The sequence below is a fragment of the Thermobia domestica genome, chromosome 12 (assembly GCF_964235325.1).
Source record: "Thermobia domestica chromosome 12, izTheDome1.hap1.1, whole genome shotgun sequence".
Classification (NCBI taxonomy): Eukaryota; Metazoa; Arthropoda; class Insecta; order Zygentoma; family Lepismatidae; genus Thermobia; species Thermobia domestica.
Genome location: NC_137465.1, coordinates 211,148,158 through 211,174,165, shown reverse-complemented (window position 1 = coordinate 211,174,165; position 26,008 = coordinate 211,148,158). Strand labels below are relative to the sequence as shown.

The 26,008-nt window shown below is 35.9% G+C and overlaps 1 protein-coding gene across 1 annotated transcript in view; it reads left to right on the top strand.

The window, feature by feature from the left end:
* The window catches only part of LOC145667022 (uncharacterized), a 31,589-nt gene extending 5,841 nt beyond the window's left edge, over nucleotides 1-25,748 (top strand). Inside the window, exons 2-5 of the mRNA XM_081734710.1 lie at nucleotides 1,004-2,246; nucleotides 11,441-11,578; nucleotides 13,909-14,069; nucleotides 25,416-25,748. Of these exons, the coding sequence (XP_081590836.1) occupies nucleotides 1,097-2,246; nucleotides 11,441-11,578; nucleotides 13,909-14,069; nucleotides 25,416-25,649 (1,683 nt within the window). The 5' untranslated portion in view covers nucleotides 1,004-1,096 and the 3' untranslated portion in view covers nucleotides 25,650-25,748. The remainder of the gene's footprint in view (nucleotides 1-1,003; nucleotides 2,247-11,440; nucleotides 11,579-13,908; nucleotides 14,070-25,415) is intronic.
* Nucleotides 25,749-26,008: the final 260 nt, after the last annotated feature.

Sequence of the window (26,008 nt, the reverse complement as noted above, 5' to 3'; positions counted from 1 at the left end):
CAGCTCTAAAAATGAAATTAGTGATAACTTCAAGCCTTGTTTAATTACAAGTGTAAACTCTTTAGTTAGTGGGGAGGGGACGTGGATCATGGATGAGAATTGATGACGATGGGTTTTGGTGGGTGGTAGGTCAAAATAGGCCACGGTGAGTGGGTCATGGATCAAATTTTCAAAGCTTGGTAAAATTTAGTTTGTTGTTGGTTAACCAAAAACCAAAACCAAACTCCTTCCCATGGTGTCCACTGCAGCGCCGTAACTTAGATTTTTTCGTGGGAGGGGGAAGCACTTTTACGCATTTGGGGCCTTAGAAAAACTTGTTTTTCTAATTCTTGGGGGCCCCTCTTTCCCTCTTTCTCTTACTTTTAATGACCCCCTTTCCCTTTTTCTCTTCTTCTTTATGGGCCCCCCGGAGCCTGTGTAACCTCCCGCACGGCAACGTCTGAGGGCCGTTAGTTACGCCTCTGGGCCCGTCCCATACACGACAAATTAATTGAGGAGATAATATTGACAAATCTCAAAATCATATGAATAAATATTATTTCTAGGGCCCCTAGTAGTAGATATTTTTTACTGAAAAGGGTCCACGACTCACTTTTATTTTATTTATCTTTTTTGTGCTGTTTAGTTTATGTAATGTAGGGAACCTGTTTGATGCTTCATTTATAATTTCATGTTCGTATATTATATGGAGTAAGAAAATTTTGTATTAAAATGGGCCCCTTTCGAACAGCGGGGAGCTTTCCTGGGGGCAGTTGCCCCTCCTCTCCCCCCACAAGTTACGGCCCTGGTTCACTGTGACGTTGGTACTTGTTGGTGTTCTTAATTGTCAAATTTTTCCCTAAAATTTAAAATGAATAAATAAACTAGAAGCGTAGTGAAGATTTTCATTTGCCAACGTTTTATTTAATTGATGGGCATGGTTGAGCGATATTTATTTAAGACATTTAATTACATATCTTTTTTTTTTTTTTTTTTTTTTTTTTTTTTTTTTTTTTACTTTCAGGTTTCTCTTTATGAGTTGAAGTTCAACGTTAACTACACAATGGAGTTTAAAACAACTGGAAACGAATAATTCTTTCAGTTTCGTTGAAACAAGATGATAAAGAAGTGCCTTCGTCATTTGCCCCCAGTAACACACAAAGAGCTTCCAATCTCACCAACATGCACTCCTGGCCAAAGATCACGTATAGAGCATCAATTAGCAGACCCAGTAGTACTGGCCCTTGGAAGCGTAGTGTTTCTGTTGATTTTGCCCTTCGTGCTATTCAACTTCAAGAAAATCCCTTTAGGTACAGCTACAGCTGTGCTGTTTGGAGCTTTCCTTATGGTTGTGACAACTGTGCTGTCACAAGATGATGTTTATAACATTTTGGGCGAGAAAGGTAACTTACAAACAATATTTCTGCTTCTTGGAATGATGCTATTGGCCTATTATTTTGAACGTGAAAGATTGTTAAATACTTTGTTGGAAAAAGTTTTGGGCCAAAACCTATCTTTCTTCTGTTATTTAACGCGAGTGAGTGTTATTACATTTGTTTTATCTGCTTTAATTACTAACGATGCTTGCTGTGTCATTTTGACTCCTGTTCTTCTTACGTACTGGATGGAACAGACCAGGAATCCTCTGGAATTGAGTACTTTACTCCTAGCTGTGGCCACTTCAAGCAATATTGGAAGTGTTACCACAATATTTGGCAATCCACAGATGGCTTTGATTGCAGCAAAGACGGATTCGCCTGAGTATAGAGAGAGCCAATTAAATCTCAGAACTAGTGTGACCTATTTAGGTATTCCAGCCATTCTTTGTGAAATCATTAACATATTTATGCTCTATTTGCATTACCAAATAAGGCAATGGAGGGCGAACTCTAAGTCTGCAGAGAGACGTCCTCTTTTATGCTCGAATAACCAGAGTGTTCCTGAATATGTAGAAGCTGCCGAAGAGGCCTATTCCCCTCCAGCATACGACTTTCGTTTGTTTGTTGGTCAGGAAGATGATGAAGACAAAAAGTCAACGCCATCTAGCGCTTTACCTACGAAAGAAGTGAGAGACATTTATCCAGCTCTCGGAAGAGTTCCAACTGCACCACTTAGATCGTATTCAACTGGCAGTCAATCAGTCGATGATGTGTCACTGAACAGCACTCAAAGTGGCTCTAAATTCTTTCAGATTTGGATTATTTTAGTTTTCATCGTGGTTATTGCTCTCTTCTTTTCGTCGACACCACTGGCAAAATTTGATATCGGTAAGTACATAGGCTATGCCTTTATTTTATGTAATGCAAGTATTCAAACTACAGTAAAACTTCACGAATTCGAACTCCGATCATGGGGGGCAAAGAGTCGTTCGCCCTGCAGCAGTAGAGATATCAGTGCTGCTAAAGTCCGGTGAGAGAGAGAGTAAAAACTTAGAATCTTTCAGCTCTGCCCCCGTCAGGAATTTGTTCTGCACCCGTCTCTGACCCTGGTAAGTTTGATTTCGCTTAATCCGAACACGGAGGAAGCAAAATTCAAAGGGATTCATTCTGTAACGGGTTGCGTCAACGTAACGCAGAATTTTATAGGAATAAGGCTCAAGATTTTAAATGTGGTTAGTAGTGAACAATTGTATTCTTTACATAGCTCCGTGACGGTTAAAAAATACTGTACTGTATTTGGCCATTGTTCTCAAATACGGTAGAATTCAGTGCATTATTAGCAGTATACTACAGTACATTAGTAGTATTAGTATTTAGGCCTTTTCCCTTTATTTGCATCATAACGAGTCTCGGTACTATAAACAGGGTTTTAACGCACTTTCTACTGTTCTTTGGGATATTTCAGTTAATCCGGTCAACTTATCCCTATAATTAGTCTGGATTATGAGGTTTTACTGTATTTTATGCAACTGTAACTTTATAAAATATATTGCTTGTGTTAAGTTATATGTTTCTGTAAGTTAAATTTAAAAGACTACGTAGAGGCTAGCTGCTCCCGTCTGCTTAATTAGACACGAATTGAACTTTAGTTACATATATAAGTATAGTTTTCCTCCGCAATAGTTTCGCTCCATAAAGTCAGCCATACATTGACGTATTTCTCAGTCGTAACCATAAAATTTCATACGCTAGTCTTGTTAGCAGCTGCCAATACGTTAGTGTATGGGACCTGGCGTAAGTTTACAACCAAAGACCTAGGCGGTTGAAAGGGACTGCACATTCTGATGGAATAAGTGATACTCATGATATGTAGACTTCCTTTGTCTGAAGATTTTCTGGTGCAAGATCTGAATGAATGATGTTAGTCACGCATCCTTAAAGGAATGTGTGCATCTGTCTGTTAGATTTTCACATAGAAAGGAGCCACAATATTTTGTACACTTCTGGACATAAAAAGTGGAACAGCCTTCCAGAGACTAAGTCCGCAAAAAACAACCCTAGATCCTTATGAATTCCCTATAGGTTTGGCTCTTTATCCCTGCAGTTTTGTCGCAGTCATGGGTGGAAATTCAACGATAATATTACAGTATGCATATGATAGGTGTTCTTGGTGCTATGCTAAATGCTGCAGGAATTGTGCGTCGTTGCCAGATAGGGTTGAAAATTTACTGGTGCCAGATAATAAAGCAAGTAATTATGAAATTCTGCTTGGATACTTACTACAGAAATATTGGTTTAATTTTTCATTATCAATGCTTGAAATTCGTTGCAAAAAATGTTTTGATAAGAGATGGAAATATAAGAAAATATGGAAAGCCCTTCTCACACGGACCTGAACTGAGGCTTCAAAACCAGGTTACAACTTGACAGTGTTGCTTAACTCAAACTTCCATACAATTTCTTTTATCCTGAGGTTATGTAGGGATCTCAGACAATCCTTAAAACTAGATAGCTTTCACCAGCAGACCCTCTCTTGGTCGCTGTATTAAACAGACGAAAAACGCTTGAAGCGTGTGTTACGTACAGGGCAATTAACTGTCGCAATCATAAATATTATTGTCTTTTTATTTCATAATATGAGTTCATCCGAAGAGGATGAAATAGTCATAGCAGCGATATCTGCTTTGTTGTTGGCACAAAATCCGCCCAACCCATAAAAAAAGAAAAAAGAGGAGCAGGTGACAAATAACTCTCATTGTTTCTTTTTTAACCTATACATTATCTTTTAGTATACAAATTACAAAATATATTTAAATCACCTATTTTTAATCTTTTAGAAGATATAATTACTTTTGTTCACACCTGTAGTGTTTCTCTAAGGCCTCTATTCTTGCATTTTTTAAATAATATAATTCGTGCTTCACGTCGTTATACAAAAATCATATTTTTCGTATGACTCTATTAATACCATTAATGCTTCTCTTGTCCAGGCACCATTGTCTGGAAATGACAGCGAGAATTAAAGTTGAATGTCGTCAGACGCTACTCTTTTCTGATTTGTAGTTGTATGCAAGTCCAGGAGAAAATAGAAACTGCTTCTATTCCCTCTAAGTCAAGATCCAAATAACGACAGCAGAAAATTTCAACCTGGATTAAGGATAAGTTATTTCTCACACAATCGTTAAGTAAGATCGTGAGTTTTACATCGTGAATCGCATCCTTACTTCAGTCCCGTCTGAGACAGGCTTTACTAAAAACAGACTACAATGATTAACCATATGCTTCACGCTATTTGCTAATTGTCTGATAATTGCTCACTACCAAATAGAATGTCCTCAAGATACATCTTTGTCAGATTACCTCTTTAGAGCCAAAACTAAGGAGTAATTTATGAAAAACCCAAAGCAGGAATATTTTAAAACATTCTTCTGTTTTCTGGTATAACATGCGATCTGTCTTTTGCATAAGAGATTGAACGGAATTGAGCTTTATTTCTAAGAAGGTTAGATAAAGACTAGTAATTTATTTTCTGTATAATATTTCAGCAAGTAGCCCTGTAATTAATATTCAAAATAAAGATACAAACACAATGAAAAGAATCTTTAAAATTATGAATCTCTATAATACATTTAGCTAGTTTATTTGTTATTTCTATCTCTGGTGCGTGAGGTCCATGGACTTTGTGGTGGACAAACACCTTAAGCGTGGGTGTTCTCGGAGTTTTCTCGTTTCCTTCCATTTTCTTCATTCTACCATTATCTTTCATCTTATTATCACCGCCTCCATTAGCTTCGGTGCATAAACTTAAGACGTTAAACTAAACAAAAACAAAAAGTTCTTCTATTTTTAAATTAGACCTCCAAGAAACTATTTTGAGCTAAATTTCATAACAGTTCTACCTTTTGCCAGGAAGAGAAATTTGAATATTTAAAATACATGAGTAATGTTGATCTTTCATTATATTAAAATAACCCTAACGTTTTTTAAGTTGATAAAGTATCTGACGACTGAAAGAAAGAATTCTTATAACAACATTCCTTAATAAAAGTCCAGTAGCTTATATCACGGGCGGATCCAGGGGGGGCGATCGCCCCGATCGCCACCCCAAAAGAGGAAGCTTTCTTATTTTATATATATATAAATAAAATCCATCCCAGAGTTTGGAACCCTTAAATGTAGCATTATGACAACCCACCGCCCCCCCCCAGAAGTCGGTCTTGGATCCGCCCCTGGCTTATATTTATGTTTATGTGTGATTTCGCATTTAGTAACGATCCCACTTGCGCCAGTGGAAACAAATATGAAATTTTGCACGTTTCAATCTTTCAAAATGACGTAATGTGCAGCAAGAAACGCCTGCTTCATGCGAAAAGAGTCATCTACACCAGGAACAAACGAACCTGACTGCTTCCTAGGTTTGAGTAGGCTTCCTAAGTTGTACGAGCAACGCTATACCAAGGTGCTAACAGGCAAATAGAAAAAAAAAAAACTCTAAATTAGAACGAGTGTCTGCACAAAAGATGGAAATAGATATTTTAATAACTCTTTCTCTTGTTAAACTTTGCAGCTATATTCTTAATGAAGTTGATTAAAAATATTTGATTTGAAAATGTATTATAGGGATGCGCACGAGACGAGTCGAGACAGGATTCTCCTGACAAAATTCGAGTCGAGACAAGGCTCTTCCAATAGAAAAATATACATTATTCGAGTCGAGACAACCACAAATCTTGTCTCGTGCGCATCCCTAGTATTATACAGTATGTAGTGAAAAATGAATTTAAATAAAATTATATTTCTATAAATATATTCTATATTTCTATAAATATAAATATTTCTATAATAAAAATTGAAAGAAATAAGCTTTTGAACGATTGAGATATATTTTAGTTTAACACTTTGAATTATTACATTGTTTCATGTCTTATAAAGAAAATGATAAATAGCAAATGTATGTATTATGTAACAAGTAGTTGAAATCAGTGTGAATAATAGCCATAATACATATACTTGGGCTGGGGAAAATCCTAATGTAACCCTTGTCACAGGATACAAAGACAGATTTTCCATAAAGTGTAGTAGTAATGTTGGCGACATTCTTGTTTCCTTCTACATCCTTCATGAATGCATGTATGCACAGTGGAACCTTAATCTATTACAAACATTCTTTTACGGATCGGTAAGATAATGTTCCTTTGAACAAAAGGCGGGACCTCACCTTGCAGCATGAGGAGCAGCGGCTGATGCCAGTTGGTTGATGACTGAACATCTGAATGCCACCTATGACCTACCCTTAATAGTGGGTTGGTCGTGGTAATCGGGTTGCTTGGCTACCTCGTTCTCCTGACCTTAACCTCTCTTGATTTCTATTTATGGAAGTTAATAAAACAGATTTACCTGGAAAGAGTGAATACAAGGGATAAATTGCAAGTTCACATTATAAATGCTGCTGAATTAATCTGCGAAATTAATCGGCAGCTTCGAAGTGTAATACAAGATGTCCTTCGACGCATGCGTTTTAGAGAATCTACTGTTTGATGTGCTATGTAGGCTTTTACCTTCTTTAGTTACCATCAGTTTAAAGATCGTATTTTCAACACTAATTACTTGCCTAATTAGTTATCTTGTACTAATTATTGCTATACCACAGATTAATTAGTATCAGCATGGCCCTTTTAATATTTACTTAGACAAGTACTCTTACCTTTCCATGTTTACATGTTCCGGTTTTACTTTACGTTTCTCTATTTTTATTTCTGTACATATTTCAGTTATTCAAAATAGGACACATATTCATATGAACTTTTTTTTTAAAATCACATATCATTTCCCAAAGTATGGCCCTTTCCTTCCAGAATACGCTGTAGATATATAACTAGCTACAAATTTAGAAGTTCAATTAACCCAACGTATTTTGTTGCATATATCAAGGTTGGTAAATCCTCAATCACCCAAGTAAAATTATGAAAATCATCAAATCCTTATTACATAATTTTTTTTATGTAACGCATAGATGGAACTCCATGTTTTGCAAGTAATTCACATATAATTAGTCAATATCGTGCTTTCAGTTGATTCTTTTATATTCTATATTTCCATTCTATATTAATTATAACAACTAACACAATAATGTGAACAAAATAAATAACTAAATGGAAAATTATTAAATAGTTTATGAAGTTTCCACGGAAACTAATTTGTAATCATGTGGTTAATCTATGTTTCTACTTACGTTTAATATGTTATTATAGCGTAATATTTCTTCTCATACGAAAGATATACATAATTATTGTTCAAATAACCTTATAGAAAGAACGAAATGTAGGGAAATTTCATAGTTAAATTTAACAAAAAGAGAATTTTTCAATAAATGTGAAAATCTAAGGAAATCCTCGCGCTCACTGATCAATATACATGCTTAATTTTTTCTTTGGCCTTCAGAAATAAAGCAATACAATAGCAACAGTTTATTTGTGCGTTCAAAATAGCATAATTTATTGGCTGGGTGTATTGTTTGTAAAAATAAAGAATGAAGGAAATTTAAAAACAATAGAAGCAAAACACAAATGAATAGAACAAATTAGGTTGACACTTCCTTTAATATAGATACATTAATCTTATCATACAACTTCTGTCATAGGAATTTTACATTCAACAAACTAGGGAAAATTTGATAATAAAAGGGAGATTTTTGAGTACTTTGAGGGATTTTTCTTAAGAAAACCTACAAATATTGAATGTAAGCAGATTTGATTGATAATCGAATGATAATACGGAAAATAGCAAAAAATCAGCTCAATTATTTTTTTTTAAAGTAATTATCGTCATGGAGGTCCGCAGCAAGGGTCAAAAAGAGTCAATTCCTCTCTCTGAATTTTCGGAAGGAGTTGAGTTCTTCGAAATACAGCACATATGAAAATATATTAGATTTTCTTCCCCAACTATTATAAAATTTAAATAGAGTAAATAGTAGTAAATTGTAGTAAATAGAGTTATTGAAACTGCATCAATAATAATTCTTTTATATATACATCAAGTATTAACTACATACACTAAGGTGTGTACATTCACAACTTCGCTTCTATGTCGGTCTTTTGCCCCATTTCTCCCCTGAAAAAATCCTGCGGATTATTATCGTGTTGAATTAAAATATTTAACAAGACACAATAGAAAACAAAAAAATTTAGAATATGCAGTTAGTGTAACTAATGCAATAGATATGATATTAACGTATATTTAGTGGGAAAAAATGTCAATTTGAAATTTTGGACCAAATACAGTGCAACCAGAAAGTACCTTTATACTCTAACTATAGTGATCGCAACGAGTCATGAAGCTTGACCTAGATCTATTACTACCTAATAGAAAGCAAGGGTGTGTTCTGGTCAACTTCCATCCATGAAATTTTACCAGTGTTATTTCTCGTGCTATACGAAGAACATCTCCAAAGGGTATAGTGTTGTCGAAACGCCACTAGATTACGTTTCGTAATTTTTGCTACTATTCTTTTTATCGTTGTTTTATATTTTTACTGTTATTATTGTTACGATTTAACTCGAATAATTTGTGCCGTTCATATTATTGTTCTTTACGTGCTATTTTCTTGTCCCTCGTTCATTCTAACTTCAAAGTTTGGCAACATGGTTGATACAGTTCTGCTATTTGATGTTTTCTCCAGGGTGTGTTCGGAGAGCAGCTCCGAATTATGCCAAAATCTTCCGATGTATTACACGTAATGCAAACTACTTCTATGATTTGTATAGGACCCAGGCTTCACGAGTTGTTGCGATCACTAATAAACGCGTGCAACAATGTAAGATGTTAAGATATTTAAGATTTGAACCTCTCATCCTGCTTATCGATATGGCAACAGTGATCCTCACGTGATTGCCGTGTGATCACCTGTGAAGAGAGGAGAATAAAGTCTGTGCGTTGAGCAGTTCATTGTCTTGTCTTTCCGTGTTTGGTGAACAATAATGGCAGATACAGTGATTTCACTTTAGAGGAGAGCTTAGTGCAAATGTATGGCTGGAAACACGACAACGAAAATATGGCGCAGGTGATGGATAGGTTTCGTGAATGGTTTGGTAGGAAACCATTAAGTCGTCAGACGTTAATCAGGAAGGAAAACAAAGCTTTTCGCCTGAGAAACGCGTTTCTGGTCATCCATCAACCCGAAAGGAAACGTATGCAGAAGCTAGTGCATCAGTGATGCGTTCATCCTTCAAGTCGACCAGAAAGAGTTTGGCAGAGTTTGGAATTGCAAGGAGCACAACCCAGATACATGATGGTCTGCAAGCATTCTAGCTAATTGCCATCAATGAGCTACGGTAACCTACGATGCCCTGAACCGCCGGCAGGAAGCATGCAGAATCTTGTTGGAGACTTTCCCCACCATTCCTGCTCGGAACTGCGGTCTTCTTTCTGATGAATGTGATATTTATCGGAGTTCGCGGGATAGGAAGGTCTTGATATAGAAAAAACCCATATTTTATCAAGAAATTGCGAACAGTCCTGTGCACGTCATGCTTTCGGCTGGAATGACTGAACAACATATTTTTGGTCCTTCTTTAAGGATTCCGTGACCCAGGTACTTCCCTGGAGATGTTGAATGACTGGCTTCTTCCACAGCTGCAAAATCTGGGCATCAACAACACGGTTGTTTACCAATGTGATGGACCTGCCGACCACATCTCACTTTCTGTTCGTGAATGCACGAACGTGCTTTTCTCTGGCCAGTGAATACAACGTAGGCCCCTAAAATCAGCAATCCCTTATTCTTGATCGCCTCGAAGTCGGGACCTTACGACACCAGACAATGCCCTATGCGGTATCATCAAAGCACACATCAGGAACAAGCGGTACGTTGACAATGGTGATCTGCAGACAATGTGCTCGTGACGCCGAAGCTGCTAAAGCGTATGAGTAGGAGGTCATAGAGGCGTATCAAACTTTGCTGTAGAGGCAATGGAGGTGCACATACGGACGGACATTTTGGACCTGTAAGTATTATTAAGAGGCCCAATCACTGCGAAATTAAAATACCGCTAATGTTACAGTAATTATGTGATATCTTGAAATAGATAAAAGATAATCGGAATGTGGAACAAGATCGCCCTGGATAATATTATTTTGCATGAGGTATCGTTATCACGAGTCATCTAGTAGCTTTTTGTTTGCAGCCATTTAGAAACGCGAAAATAAATGCCTATTTCAAAATGGCTGGAAATCAACAGCATATAAGTGAGTTGTGATAACGTTATCTCATGTAAAATAATATTGTGTAGGGCGATCTTGTTCCACATTTCGATTATCTTTTACCTATTTCAAGATATCACATAATAACTGCAAAATTAGCGGTATCTTAATTTAGCTGTGATAGGGCCTCTTAATGTACGGATGAAATAAGTGCAGACGTAAAGGGACTTTCTTGCCAGTCTGTATATATTCACCTTACGTTTCATTTTAAACCAATAAATCTCGCATTTAAATTTATCTAAACCGAGACTTCCGAACTTTTCGTTCATCAATTCGAATCTGCAATATGAACCCAATGTATTAATCGATAAAATCACTATCCTATCATAAATCAACAATTGATACTACATTTTAATAAAATTATTTTATCAGATGGCTTTTTGCCTTGGTATTATGAAACAGTCAATTGTATTATAACAAGAATTTTAGAAATGATAAAAAAAAAAAAAATAGATCAAAAGATTGCGATCTTGGCCAAGAATTGTAAGAATAATTCAAAAAATGTACCCAAAGATTACGACCTTGACTAATAATTAGTTTTTGGATCAGGAGCCACAAAATTTTTGAACGGTCCCTAAATCGAGTTTTCGTATTTTCTACGGAATAAGCACACCATACTGAGTTAAGTGATAGTTTGGGTTTGGCTACATTACATGTAGTTATCGAGATACATATGGCGTACAAGAAAATTTTTGATTGAAATATTTTGGATCTTTTGATCCAAAAATATTATTGTTGCTTACAAATTAGAGCTGAGTTTACTTCATATTGCTCTTAAAAGTAAAAAGTAGTTAAATATAGTTTACTTTCGCATTATTTTCTAGGATTGGTTCCAATAGGTGGCGCAACTCTCGTTCTTGTAGTGGATGCCGTTTTCAACAAACGAGACACTTATGTTGCTTTGAGAGGCGTTGATTGGAGCATCTTGATTATGTTTTTCGGAATTTTTGTATGGCTTGATGGTAAGTTTAAATTAAGATCTTACTACTCTAGATCATGTTATAATTCTATGTACACTTAGTAGTCGTGCCAATTTTGATCGTTTAATGTAGGTTTTAACAGGCCGGTAGCCAGCCCAAAAATGTAGGGGGGACGGCTGAAGTTAGGGGGGCCGATCCAACCATATTATAGTTTATCACCATATTATAGTTCATTTGCAAGCCTTCCGTGAAAATTTTAGGGGGCAGCAAAAATTTAGATGGGGCCCGGTCCCCCTAAATTCCCTGGATACGGGCCTGGGTTTTAACAAGCTAAAATATGCCATTTAAAAAAAAAAGTTACTGCTTTTCCACATGAAACGTGATCTCTTTACTGCAGTAAATGACACATTATAAAACAACAGCAAAATTAATTACAAGCTAGGGGACCGTGGTGGCTGAAAGAAAGAACATTTAACTCTGGTTGAGGTTTTTGGTTCAATCCCTGCTCCCGTCAAGTAGGCCTTATGGTGGACAAATATCGTGTGGGTGAGTTTTGTCGTGGCATTCTTCTTTCCTTCCACTTTCTTGATTTCATGCTTTCATTATCATCATCGTCGTCTCTCTTATTCTCGAAGCATAATCGTGGGACATTATTCATACATACATCAGTTGATACATGAATTCAAGTTGAACAAAACGAAATTTTTGAGATTAAATTCCAATGCTTAGTATTCGAGAAAATTGAAGAAAACAAACTTTTGTGGCGCTAAAAGTCTTGTTTTCGTTACCATTTTAATTGGAAATTTGTTTGACCTATCAAAAATAGTATTTGTTTATTCATGTGCCGTATATGTTAAAATAATATTATATACACTTAATTCGAAGATTTTATCTCTTAACAGTGATAGTCATACTCCTAAGTTACCACTTGGTACTTGTAATCTATGCTAATTCTTGTCTACATTGTTTACTTCAAATTTTGAAAATCTTGCAAGTATATTAATATAAGATTTTTTAAAGAAATTTGTTGTAAAATTTTAAGCAAATAATTAATAATGATGTCATCATGTGATATGGACGGGTAAAAGTTAAACTGGTGTAAGTCATATTTTTTTGACTGATTAACACCACATTTCTGATAAACAAAACAATCGTTTCCTTTATCACTACAATTTTACAGTCATCTGTTGAAATTTGCCATCTTTCAGAAACTTATTTCATATTTTCTATGAACAGATTGATTTACCTACAACTTGTTTATTGCGTCTAAATACAGTGAAACCTGTCTTTAGCGGAATCGAGCGGGACTTGCAAAAATTTCCGTTTAAGTCAGGTTTCCGCTTAGTGGAGGTAGACCTTTACTTTTTTTTAAAAAAAAAATACATGCTTATAAAGGGGCATACTGAGAAAATATATTGCTGTACATACATTGTTCGATTACAGTACTTCTTTCTTCTACGAATAAACACACAAAAAAATAAAACGAATACGAATAATACTATGCACACGTTTTCTTTATTTCTCTAATAGCCAAGCAGGGTTTTCTGTGTACATTGCTGCTTGGCTGCTTGACTTTCCGCATACACTTTAACCTGAGACATTAAGCTAAGTAAATCAGAATCATTTTTCCGTAAGGCAATTTTTTTGCAGTTCCTTTAAACTTCTGAGAGCATCTTGATATGTATGTATTCTACACTCTTCTTCGAACTCGGTATCGTATTCCTCTTCTTCCTGTATCTCGTTTCCTTCTTTCCGACATTCCGTATGATTCTTGATTAAGTTGCGGGGATTAAGGACAGTTTGTGGGGGTGAGTATGAGTAGTGGTTGAGGAAGGTCAACACTGCCCAGAAATATTTAACAAAAGAACGAACATTTTCACGCAGACAGTGTAACGTATACGTCTCACAAAATGTCTAAACATCTTCTAAACGCTGCAGTCCGGAACTCAGAATTTTCCGTTAAAGGTTTGTTTTTCTTTCCGTTGTCCGCGTAACATAGTTTCCGCTTAATGAAGGGACTTTTACACGTTTTGTTCTCCAAAATTCATGGGATCGTGAAATATTTCCGTTTAAGACAGTTTTCCGTTTAATAAAGGGTCCGTTGAAGACAGGTTTTACTGTAATTTTCTTTTACGAAGTGACTCGTACACCACTTTAATTTCCACTTGTCCGTATGTTGAATACTGTATCTTTATGGTGACATGCTGTCACAAATGTCATTTGTTTTATCATTATAAACAAACAAAACAAATACTTCAGCTATGTACTAGAAATATACCCATTTCTTCTTAGAAATCCCTCCGCAAATATTTCTGTTTTTTTCTATCATTCATTATTTTATTTATTTATTTATTTATTTATTTTGATTTCAGGATTTAACAGAACACGATTGCCTCATTTTTTCTGGGACAAAATGGGGATAATCGACAAAGATTTCTTTGATTTAAAAGTTCTTGGATTGTTTTATGTTTTTGTTCTCATTGGTTCAAATTTATTCAGCAACGTTCCGCTTACAATTTTAGTTTTGGACCAGGTAAGTGTATTCCCTATTTATAAAATTCTATTTCTTTTGTAAATGACAAGTTTGTAATATTCCATTGTCATGTAACACAATTAAACGCAGAAGTCCTATTGAGTTCTTGAGTTGAGCCGGTTTTAACGCCCCTACTGATTAATGTGGAATCCAAACCACATAAGCTCCCGTCGGGAATCGAGCCCGGGTCTGCCACGCCAAAAGCGCGTACGCTAACCGCTTAGCCACGAAGGAGCTCTATTATATTCTTGTTATAATGGTATTATGTGTGGTAATAAATTAAGCACAAGAGATGGAAAAATGGTTGTGAAAGGTATCCCCAGAGCAACAGAGATGTCATTTCCCGTTTACCCAATGCTTAGGAAGTGAAGCACGGTGAGGTGAGGAGGGTTGCTCTCTCCGCCATATTAGTTCAATACAAATGTGAAATTTATTAGTATTTTAGTTAAAGATGATTTTATCAGATCTAACATTTTAAAGACAATTTGGAGTAATTGATTTGAAATTTTTAAAATACCATATACGATCAAAATCTCACGGCCGAAACATCGCTAGTTAAAATATTGCGGGTCAAGGTCACGTGCGGCAGAAATATCACTGACCAAAACCTCATGTGGCCTAAATCTCGCTGCCCAAAACCCTGTGGACGAAAATCTCGCCTATTCAAAATCTTACAGACTAAAATTTCGTACAGGCGAAACCTCACAGACCAAAATTTCGTACGAGCAGACAACAATGTAAACGAAAGGAATTTGTGAGGTAATAATATTAATAATAAAAGAAGGAGAAGAAGTATTCGAAAATGCTACATACTAGAAGTGAAAAAAAATGACGTTTTAAAATGAATGGATATATCATTCTAAAACATAGCAAATTAAGAGAAATCTTATCCATCGAATCTATATTTGTTAAATTACTTGGTGAGAGATAATTGCGAATCCCACACGGAGTTCAACGTTTATGCCAGAAATCTAGTATATCGCGAATCCCTTAAATGAAAAAGATGGACCTCTCTACCTAAACTAAGGGGAAACGTATCCAAGCGTTTTAGAAAATTCATCTTTCAACGGTTGAAGGAAGCCATTTCTATAGTTTTTTTCTTCATATTCAAATCGACATTGTCTATGTCATCATCTCCCGAAAATGGCTGAACAATTTGAAATGAATTATATATATATGTAAAGGTAACCAAGAAAGTTCTGTCGCTTTTTGTGGAGGTCTTTGTTCAATTGGCCCTCTCATCGTGAGTTGAATGCGAATGGAGATAAGGCGAAGGTCAGTTATTGGTGTTGGTATATCCAACATGGGGATTCCACAGAGAGTCATAAGGGCGTGTATGCTGTACGAGTTCAGACTGGGCTCAAACGCCGCTACAGCAGGGCGAAAGATATGCGTCAAAGTGACTCTCCATAAGACCCTAAATATTTAATTACTCACCTTCGCAGTTAGATCTGTACATGAGGAAGAATGACACTTAAAAAAATACCACTTGTTTTCCTGTTGGACAGTATCAGAATTATAACTTAAGTTGTTGAGCTCTACCTTGCGTTCGTATCAGGCGAGATTTTTAAGAACTGTTCTCCTTGCCCATATTAGCAACTGTGATGTTTGACTATCTCTGGATAACATTTGAATACTTCTGATTCGTTCACTGTTGCTTCGTCGAAAAGATAAGAGGCTGGGGCAGTGAGCAATACATACTCTTCTGCATACACAAGGCGACGAATTCACAACAACAAAACATCCGCTAAATTTTCACCAAAAGTGATTTACAAGCCACCAAGTATTCTCACTAGCCACCAGACTGAAAATTTCCCCATCAAAGCTTTAAAAGAAAAGATAACTGGAGGATACCAATAAATTGGCAACACTGTCCGTGAATTATCAGTTTTAGTAACTTATTATTTTGGTCCGTAAGTTCTAAAACTAAAGACTTAAGTTAATGAGGGACTCAGTAAACATGCAAAAATCGCCGGTTGCTCATATCCAAATTTCCGTATGGATCAATTTATTAACAATCATAGAAAGAAATACACATATTCATGAATGAACATTTAATCCAAAAAAGACACATAACAGTAAATTCGTGGTGTCAGCTTGTTGGCAGTTAGTTTGACAGACATTATGAACCACTGAAACGGTACAGACAAAGAATAACGTAACTGGCGGTGATTTCAATGCACTCAACACGAAAATTGTAACCATAGAGCCATTTCAATATTTCGTCAGTCATAGGTACGCATCACGGATTGAAATTGTAAATATCACTAAGAATATCTGTCCCATATTTTCTTGTGTTACTCCATATAAAGTTCGTCGTTTTCGGGACGCTGAAAATTTTCTTAACATTCAGGTTGTCCCGCCAAAAACGTGACAGATGGTAACCGTAAATTAAGCCTTCTTATAATAGATGCAGAATCTAACAAGTAACACTTCCGAAGTATAACACTCCGATTTTGATAAAATTTGGCAGATAGATACTACACATAAAATAATCGAATACGTGTTTTTTTTTTTTTTAAATTTTCTGCGGAAAAACGGTTTTAGGGGGTAAAACCCCTATCCAAAATTTTGAAAGTTGACGCCCAAAAGACAAGAACAAGTGAACCGAAGTGAATGAAATTGTGCACAGATATTGTAGACATAAAATGAGGGAATACGGGTTTCGTATTTTCCTGAAAAGAAAAAGAAACTGCTGAATTGACCGAGGCGTTGAGTGGCGGAAGGAGTGGACTGAAACGAATGAAATTGTATGCATGGACCAATGAAAATTTGACCCACGACCCACTGACCCACAACCCATCGTGACCCACTCTGACCCACGAATCACCGTGACCCACGCTGACCCATCATGAACCACTCTCATTCACTGTGACCTACTCTAACTCACCAAAATCCATCGTCATCAACTCTGACACATGATCCACGGCCTCTTCTTTACTGACTAAAGAGTTTACACTTGTAATAAAACAAAACTGTGAAATTGTCACTAATCGTAGTTTGAATTTCTATGGTCAATCGCTCAAGCACCACTCTGTTACAATAACGGTGGATCTGACCTTTACGATATAAAATGGTAAAGTATTTGTCAGTGAGGAAATTGAATCACTTTGAGGTGGGGGGGGGATTATTGTGTGCCTAAAATATACTTGTATTAAGAGAGTATTCTTGCAAGTGTTAATTTCTCAACGCATTCCAAAAAAAAAAAAAAAAAAAAAAAACTTCTATTCGCAGGAAAATATCCCTGTACAACATGAAAAAGTTATGATTTCTCAGTTCACAGTATTTTTCTCCAAAAGACTTAAAAAATCAGTTTTTCATATCGTATAAAGGTGCTCGGGTACCCTCTGTGAGAGCATCTCCACAAAGTATGCTCATAATTGTAATTTGTGTAATCACTAAAATACCACATTAAATTTAAGTTACAAATATGCATAATTGCAATTATTATGAATATTTATTCAAAGTAGTTTACCTTTTAGTTTATAAAAAGGAAAGAAGAGTCTTGTTAAAATTTCGGTACAAAGTTGAATAACACAAATAAGTCATTAGTAATACAAATATAAATTTTCCATAACTCGTAATTTGCCATCTTAAAACAAATCTGAAATAGTTTTTATTTCCCATTGGCCTCCAGGATTTTTTCGTGGTAAATCATTCACAACGGAATGATGTCCATCCTTCAGCCAAGAAATAACTAGCTCGTCTACTTTGAGCTTGTCTAGCGGTGGGCCAGTTAGCATTGATGAACAACAAGTTAGACAATGTTTGAGCACTTAGTCTATTTCTAATATCAGTCATCTTAAATTCATAAGGGGAAATTGATAATACTTCTACCCGATTCTGCAACTCCTCATCGACAATCTGCTTGTTAGACTTAAGTCTGATAACGATTTTTCTCGGTCAGTTTTGAAATACTCAGCAAGAAGTATCACCTCTCTATCACCATACAACGTCTTTTCCATATCGACCATGTCAGTTGGCAATGCCGACTCACGGAGAACAGAAACTCATCTACCACACCTTCGATAGGAAATCTTGTGCATAAATTATCAATTAAAGCCTGATGAACTGATGATTTCTTATTTGTTTATAAATTTAATTTTTGTAATTACACATGAAGGTTTGATGTCATTACCAAGTTCCCTCCCCACTAGAAGGCAAAAGGGAATGAGATTCGAGGGAAGTGTTGAGAGGTGAATGGGAATTTCCCCCTTCTTCCCCTTCAATTACTACACTGCTGTTTGTCATGGGTCAAATTACGATGAATTTCAATTAAGTTATCATAGAATAATTATTGCCTTGTTGAATTTTCGATACTTTTCAGTGGGAAAAGGGATGAAATTTGAAAGTTCCAAATCAAAATAAGTAGACCAACGTAAAGGGAAAAAAGTGTAAAATTTTCCATATAATTATGCATACCACCAAAACTTAAAATTTCTGTGTGATTAAGATTACAGTACAAATTTTATGTCTATTTTTCTCACAACTTTATGGATTGATTGCCCTGTGCTGTAAGCGCTCCATATAATAAACATAAGCTTCAGCAATTATTATAGTAGAAAGCAATAAATATATGAAGCGACGGACTGTATTTTTTGTTTCTGATTTTTTTTTCTTAAGTAATATCGATCGCTTTTGATCATTTTTACAAACCAACTCACTACCAATTTTCCATATATAGAAAGTGCCCCCCCCCCCATAAAGGAGAATTTAAAAAATGCTAGGACACAATCTGTTTATTTTCAATAAAGAGTTAATACACTGAATTTCAGCTCCGTAAGTCTAACGGCTTGGGAGATACTCATTTTTTTCGCAAAATTTGGGATCCCCACTACCTCCTTAGGATACGTATTATAATGAAAACAATATAACATCCCAGTTTGGATTAAGGCCTAACTGTATACCAAAAGTCATTTCATTTGACTTTTCAATTTGGCCGTGATGATCAGGCACACATAGTTACATCCATTTTTTTAATATAATACTGTAATTTATATATTACAGTGATTCAAAAATGCATTTTTCCAGTAGTTAGCTCCTCTAAAAACTCACAGGCCTCGGAAGCCAAGTAGTAGTATAAGTCCTATCGCTATTATTACAATTTCAAATATCAATATCCAAAAGTGCCTGAAGTTCTTTTTTCACTTAGATATAGCCTACTCACCTCAGGTAAGTAGACAGAAACAAATGGAAATGGAAAGGGAATGAAGGTCTTGAATAGTGATGAGCAAATGCAAGACCAAGACCAAGACCTGGGTGGTCTTGGTCTTGGTCTTGGTCTTGCACACCCAGTCTTGGTCTTGGTCTTGCACTGGAAAATTCGGTCTTGGTCTTGGTCTTGGTCTTGCACACCCAGTCTTGGTCTTGGTCTTGGTCTTGCACACCCAGTCTTGGTCTTGCTTGCAAGAGTCTTGCAAGTTTTGCTTTTAAGAAATCTTATGTTTTTCATAGGTAAATTTTACTCTGGATATAAGGGATAATAAGTTCTACAATGCTCCAATAGTAACGGAAATACAATATATGTTTTTAAATGTAACATAGTTTATCCTCGTGTAAGTATGATAATAGTGTACAACATAAGTAAAGACCTTTATTTTTTTATTGGGTGCCCACGGTTCGCTAATCTTTTCATATTTTTTAACATATCCAACACTCCACAGGTTCCGAAACTGGGGAGGCTACCCCTGAGACGAATGAAAGAAAATCAAAACGGTACAGATAGTTGAAATACCGTGAAATGCAAAATTATTTTTACACTCTAAAGACGTCAGATTTTTCTTTTCAACCACATTAGCTAATCTTTGTGTTAAACAAACTTATAATTAAATATTGAGATTTTGTTTTTACTGATTCCAATGGAGCAGAAACATGGACATTACGCAAAAGCGATGGAAAAAATTACAAACTTTCGAAACCTGGGCATGGAGAAAAATGGAGAGAATTAGCTGTGTTGAACGGAAAACGACTGAGAAGGTGTTAGAAATATTAGCAGTAGGAGAAAAAAGAAGAATTTTAGATATTGATAATAGGAGAAAGAGGAACTGGTTGGGATATTGGCTGTGGATGACGTGCTAGAGGGTATGGTGAAAGGAAAGAGAGAGAGGGAGAAAAGGAAATTGTAGTTGAAGGAAGATATTAAGAAAATTGCTACATTAAGACGAAGAGACTAGCTGAGGACCACCGTACATCGAGGTTTCTCAGTTGCAGCAAGCAACCAGCCGAAAATGGCAGAATAGCTTTGATGATGATTATGATGATATGTTTAGCATATCGACAAAAAAGAGAGAGAAAATAAAATAATTATTATAATCAAAACTTATTATTTTAGAATAATTTAAGTGAAAATTATTATAATCAAAACTTATTATTTTAGAATAATTTGAGTGAAAACTAAAAACGACTCATCTGTCTGTCTGTCTATGTCTTTTCTATAAACTCAATTTGTATAAATACTTTTGAATTATATTAGAAATACAAAATAACGACATCAAACTACAAGTTATTTAAAATAACTGTATAAAATCAGTCTCACTTGTGAATATGGATTACTAGCATCAATTACCCACTTCGTTCGGTTAAATTTTAAATAATAATAATAATAATATGTTTCGTTAATCAGTCACTTTTCATTATTACTAAGCGCTTTCTGATATCGGTCATTTTCGATTATTTTTATATTTCTCTCCCCTCCTCCTCCCAAAGTTGCGGGGCTGAATTTGGGTTTAAACGGCATCAGAAACATCACTGTTCATCTTAGAGACACCGAAAACTATGGATTCGGCACTAATATCGGTCATTTTCAATAAATTTATATATCTCCTCCTCCCCATGTTGCAAGCCACGGCATCGGAAGTGTCACTGTTCATCTCAATGACCTCGAAAACCATGAATTGGACATTGATAATAATGGTCATTTTCAATAATTTTTATATATCTTCTTCTTCCCCCTTCCCCAAGTTGCGGTGCTGAATTTGCATTTAAGCGGGATCGGAAATATCACTGTTCACTTTCGTGACCCCAAAAACTATGAATTCGACACTAATATTAATTTTCGATCATTTTTAGATATCTCTCCTCCCACCGCCAAGCTACGGGGCTAAATTCGGATTTAAACAGCATCGGAAGTGTCATTGTTTATCTCAGCGACCCCGAAAACTATAGACTCCACTCTAATATCGGTCATTTTCGATCATTTTTAAATATCTCTCCTCTCCCCGGCCCCTAAGCTCCATCGTCAAAGTGATATGACAGAAACAATCTCTGGTCCGAACTTCATCTATGTTGAAAATGTGATCGAGATCGGTTGGGTGGTTCAAGAGTTATTAAGTTTTATTTATTTTTGTACACTTCCTCTACCCTCCTCCTATCCTTAGTTCTACTATCAAAGTGATATGATACAAAACACCCCAAGTACGAACCTCATCTATATTAAAAATTTCATTAAGATCGATTGGCTGGTTCAAGAGTGATGAAGTCACAAAGACAGTAACTTATACTTTTGTTTTTTACATATATCTCCCTCCTCCCCAACCCCTATGCTGCACCGTCAAAGTAAAATGATAAAAATCGTGAAAGGTCTGAGCTTCATCTATGTTGAAAATTTGATCGAGATCGGGTGTTTCAAGAGTTATTAAGTTTTATTTATTTTTATATATACCTCCCCCTCTCCTCCTCCTCCCCTAGGTTCTACCATCAAAATGAAACTATAAAAAACTTTCCAGTTAGGCACCTCATACATGTTAAAAATTTGATTAAGGTCGGTCTGATGGTTCAAGAATTATTAAGTCACAAACTTAGTCACTTTTATTTTTATTTATTTTCATTTTTGTATACCTCCCCCTCCTCCTCCTCCTCCCATACGTTGCTCCTTCAAAGTGAACTGATAAATAACATTTCAGGCCCAAACCTGATCTATACTATATTGAAAACTAGCAGCGTTCACCCCGCTTCGCTGCGGTCACCCCGGAACGCAATAAACTTTGTTACTTAGATAATTTTTACTTTTTCGCTTTCAAGTGATATGATAAAAACCATAGAAGATTGCAGTAAATCTTAACATTATATCGCCTGTCATTTATGTTAACCCGCCCCGCTTCGCTGCGGTCATCCCGGTGCTGGCATATTGTAAAAGTGTCTGTAAATATAAGCAAATCAATTAAAAAATTTTAAACAGAAGATTCAAGCTATTTTCCGCTGTATATCGCCTGTCATTTATGTTAACCCGCCGAGTGACACGGTCATGCGGGTTGCATATAAATACGTTTATTTTTACCTATGATGAACTAACAAAGGATTTGTGGACACCTGAATGGTCAATTATCTCAAGACACTGGTAATTAAAAATTAAAGTGATATGATAAAAACCATCTAGGGTCCAAATCCTAATAACCCCCCAAAAATGAAAGAAATTGGTTCAGCCGTATTAGCGTGATGAGCGGACAAAGAATTGTACGTTCTCTTTTATATATATAGATTTGATCGATCTCGAGCTGGTGGTTCAAGAGTGTTCAAGAGATTGGGAGTCACAAGCATAGTCACTTTCAATTTTATAATATAGATTTACTGTGTAGTGTAATGTTATATCGCTCAATCCCCGATGTGCCGTATACCTAAGGAGGCTAAAAATTATATGAATAAACAATTATTCAACGTGTAAGCATCTGCCCATGGAATCAAACTTGCGGTCACATGCACTAAGTTTTTGTCAATGTCATGAAAATGTTATGTCGATATTAATTTTATGAGCACACATTAAAAATTTACAACGGATGCTTGAGTCTCATAGCCAAGGCCATACTCATGTAGTCAGCACCTATGTGTACGGAATTACCGATGTTCAATACTACATTTTTCTTCAGTTTTGAAAGAAGAACACCACTAGTATGCTTTGAAATGAAACGAAGTATCTAGTTTAACGTCCCACAGTAATGCACCAACGCTAAGGGAGACGGTGATGATGAAAAAAGACTGAAATGGTGGAATGAAGAAAGTAGGAGGAAACGGAAAAAAACTAAGAAAACCCACGCACACGATGTTTGTCCACCAAAATAGCTTACATGGCGCACGATGACACCTGTGTGGCTTGAAAACGAGCAATATCTACAGAAAACGAGAACAACCAATTCAGGAAACGATATACTGTAGCTATATGCCATGGATCGAATCACACGGATTGCATAACTACTGGGAATACATTCACTCTAGTGTCACTTTTACTGAAGTAAAAAAATTCAAGTAAAGGATGTAATGAATTTTCTCCTTTTTTACATTGTATAAAAAAATTCAAGTAGTACCAGTACTTGTGCAAGACTCTTGCGCAAGAGTCTTGGTCTTGGTCTTGGTCTTGCAGGTATGGTCTTGGTCTTGGTCTTGTTCTTGCACACCTTGGTCTTGGTCTTGGTCTTGCACCGCTATTCGTGGTCTTGGTCTTGGTCTTGGTCTTGGTCTTGCATGCAAGACTCTTGCAAAAACTGCAAGACCAAGACTCTTGCGCTCATCACTAGTCTTGAAAGTAAAACGCAGACAAATTTACCAGTCTTCAGAAGATACTGTCTACAATGCACTGAGCAGAGTGAGTCGATAGGTCAGACTGAGTCGGTGGGTCGCAGGGGTCATTGTGGGTGGTGGGTTGCAGTGAGTCACGGTGGATGGTGGATTGCAGTGGGTGGTGGGTCACAGTGGGTCACATTCTGTTGACCAACGACCCACTTACCCACCCAGAAAACTTGACCTACTTGACCCAATCCATCTCTGATTGTAGGGTCTATGTAGATATTGGATATGTAAAATATGGTCTTTCGTGTTTCACAAGTGTCTCCATCCGATTTCTTCAGATTTGGCAGATCAACAACAAGCACAAACAGTATAGCGTATTTTATAGTATTTCAGGAGGCACCTTTAACCCTTACAATATTTTTCCGCATAAACAAAAACACGTGTCGATTTATTTCCAGTTTGCTGTTGATGTGCCAAATTTGAAGCAAAAGGAATAGGGACACTTGAGAAACACTGTACACACACTGTAATATACAGCACTGTAATATATAATGTACAGCACTGTAATATACGATGTACATTATATCTACACACAATTTCATTTGCTTCGGTCCACTCCTTCCTGCGCTATTACGGTAATATTTACTTTATTTCGGATGGGGTCTAGGCCCAACACTATTTTTCCGCACAAATTAAAACGTTTCATTTAATGTTTTGTAAATTGTCCCTATACGAAGTTTCGTTGCAATTCTCCATATTCTCTAGGAACTTCTGACGTATGCTTATTTGCACTTTTGATATTTCGTACTCAACGGTTTAGAAGGTCCGTGCCTCACTCAACCGCTTTTTTCCAGGAAAATAGGAAACCCAATTATCTCATTTTACGTCTACAATATCTGTGCATAATGTCATTCAATTCGGTTCACTTCCTCTTGACTTTCGGGTCTCAACTTTGAAAATTTTGGGTGGGGGCTTTTGCCCCTTAAAACCGTTTTTCCGCAGGAAACTAAATAAAACGTATTCGTTTATTTTTTTGCGTATTGTCTCTACACAAGTGTTGTTCCAATTCTTTATGTCCTTTAAGTACTTTTGACATAATGTTATTATCACTTTTTATATTTCACAATCAAAGTTTTGGAGGGTGTGTGTCCCACCTAAACGGTTTTCATTCTTTTTTTCAGGAAAATAAGAAACCCGTATCCCTCATTTTATGTCTACAATATCTGTGCACAATTTCATTCACTTCGGTTCACTTCCTCTGGCCTTTCGGGCCTCAACTTTGAAAATTTTGAATGGGGGCTTTTTCCGCAGAAACTGTGTTCGTTTATTTTTGCGTATTGTTCATACTCAAAGTTTCGTTGCAATTCTTCATGTCATTTACACACATCTGACATACTGTTACTAGCACTTTTGATATTTCGTGATCAAAGGTTTGGAGTTGTCCGTGCCATACCAAACAGTTTTTTTCAGGAAAATGCGAAACCCGTATTCCCTCATTTTATGTCTACAATATGTGTGTGTACAATTTCGTTGACTTCGGTTCAGTTGTTTTGTGCCTTTTGGGCGTCAACTTTCAAAATCTTGGATGGGGTCTTTTGCCCCCTAAAACCGTTTTTCCGCAGAGAATAAAAATCAAGTATTCGTTTATTTCATGTGTAGCATCTACCTGCCAAATTTTATCAAAATCGGAGTGTTACACTTGGGAAGTGTTACTTGTAAGTAAAGGTTCAACGTCAGTATTCGAAACAAAGTTCGCCTTCGCATAATCATGATACATTTTGTATGATTTGAGAAGTATGTGTGTATAAATCAAATTATTTTAACAAATTATTTTTATTTTCATTCCAGATACCTCCTTGTGAAAATCATTTAGCACTCGTGCTGTATTTAGCTTGGATTGCAACGATAGCTGGAAATTTCACGCTATTTGGAAGCGTAGCAAATCTCATAGTAGCACAGAAAGCTCAAGAAACGCTGGCATACGACTTTTCTTTCTGGGAATATCTTAAATATGGTTTATTGTCTACTATTTTACTGAGCATCTTCGGAATGATTATTATTTATGGTATAATTATAATATGATAATAAAGTCAATTATTTTTCTATTTTAAAAAATCTTTTGTGTTTTATTGAAACAAATAGATATTAATGTTACTATGTTTGCATATTATATTTTTCATAAGAGCTATCAACCATTGTAAAGGAACATACTTAGTCATGCAAGTCGTATTACTAGAAAATTAAATAATATGAGACTTAATTTTTTTTCCTTCAACATATCAAAAAACATCCTCGAAATTTTTAAATATGATAAACAAGAATATCTGAGCTACTTACTTTTAAGATTTGAGGTTGATGTTAGGTAGGCCTTTTTCAGAAATAATTGAAAAATTTTGAGATTTATTTCTTCTTTTTCTTCTCTTTGATAGTGAAATTCATAT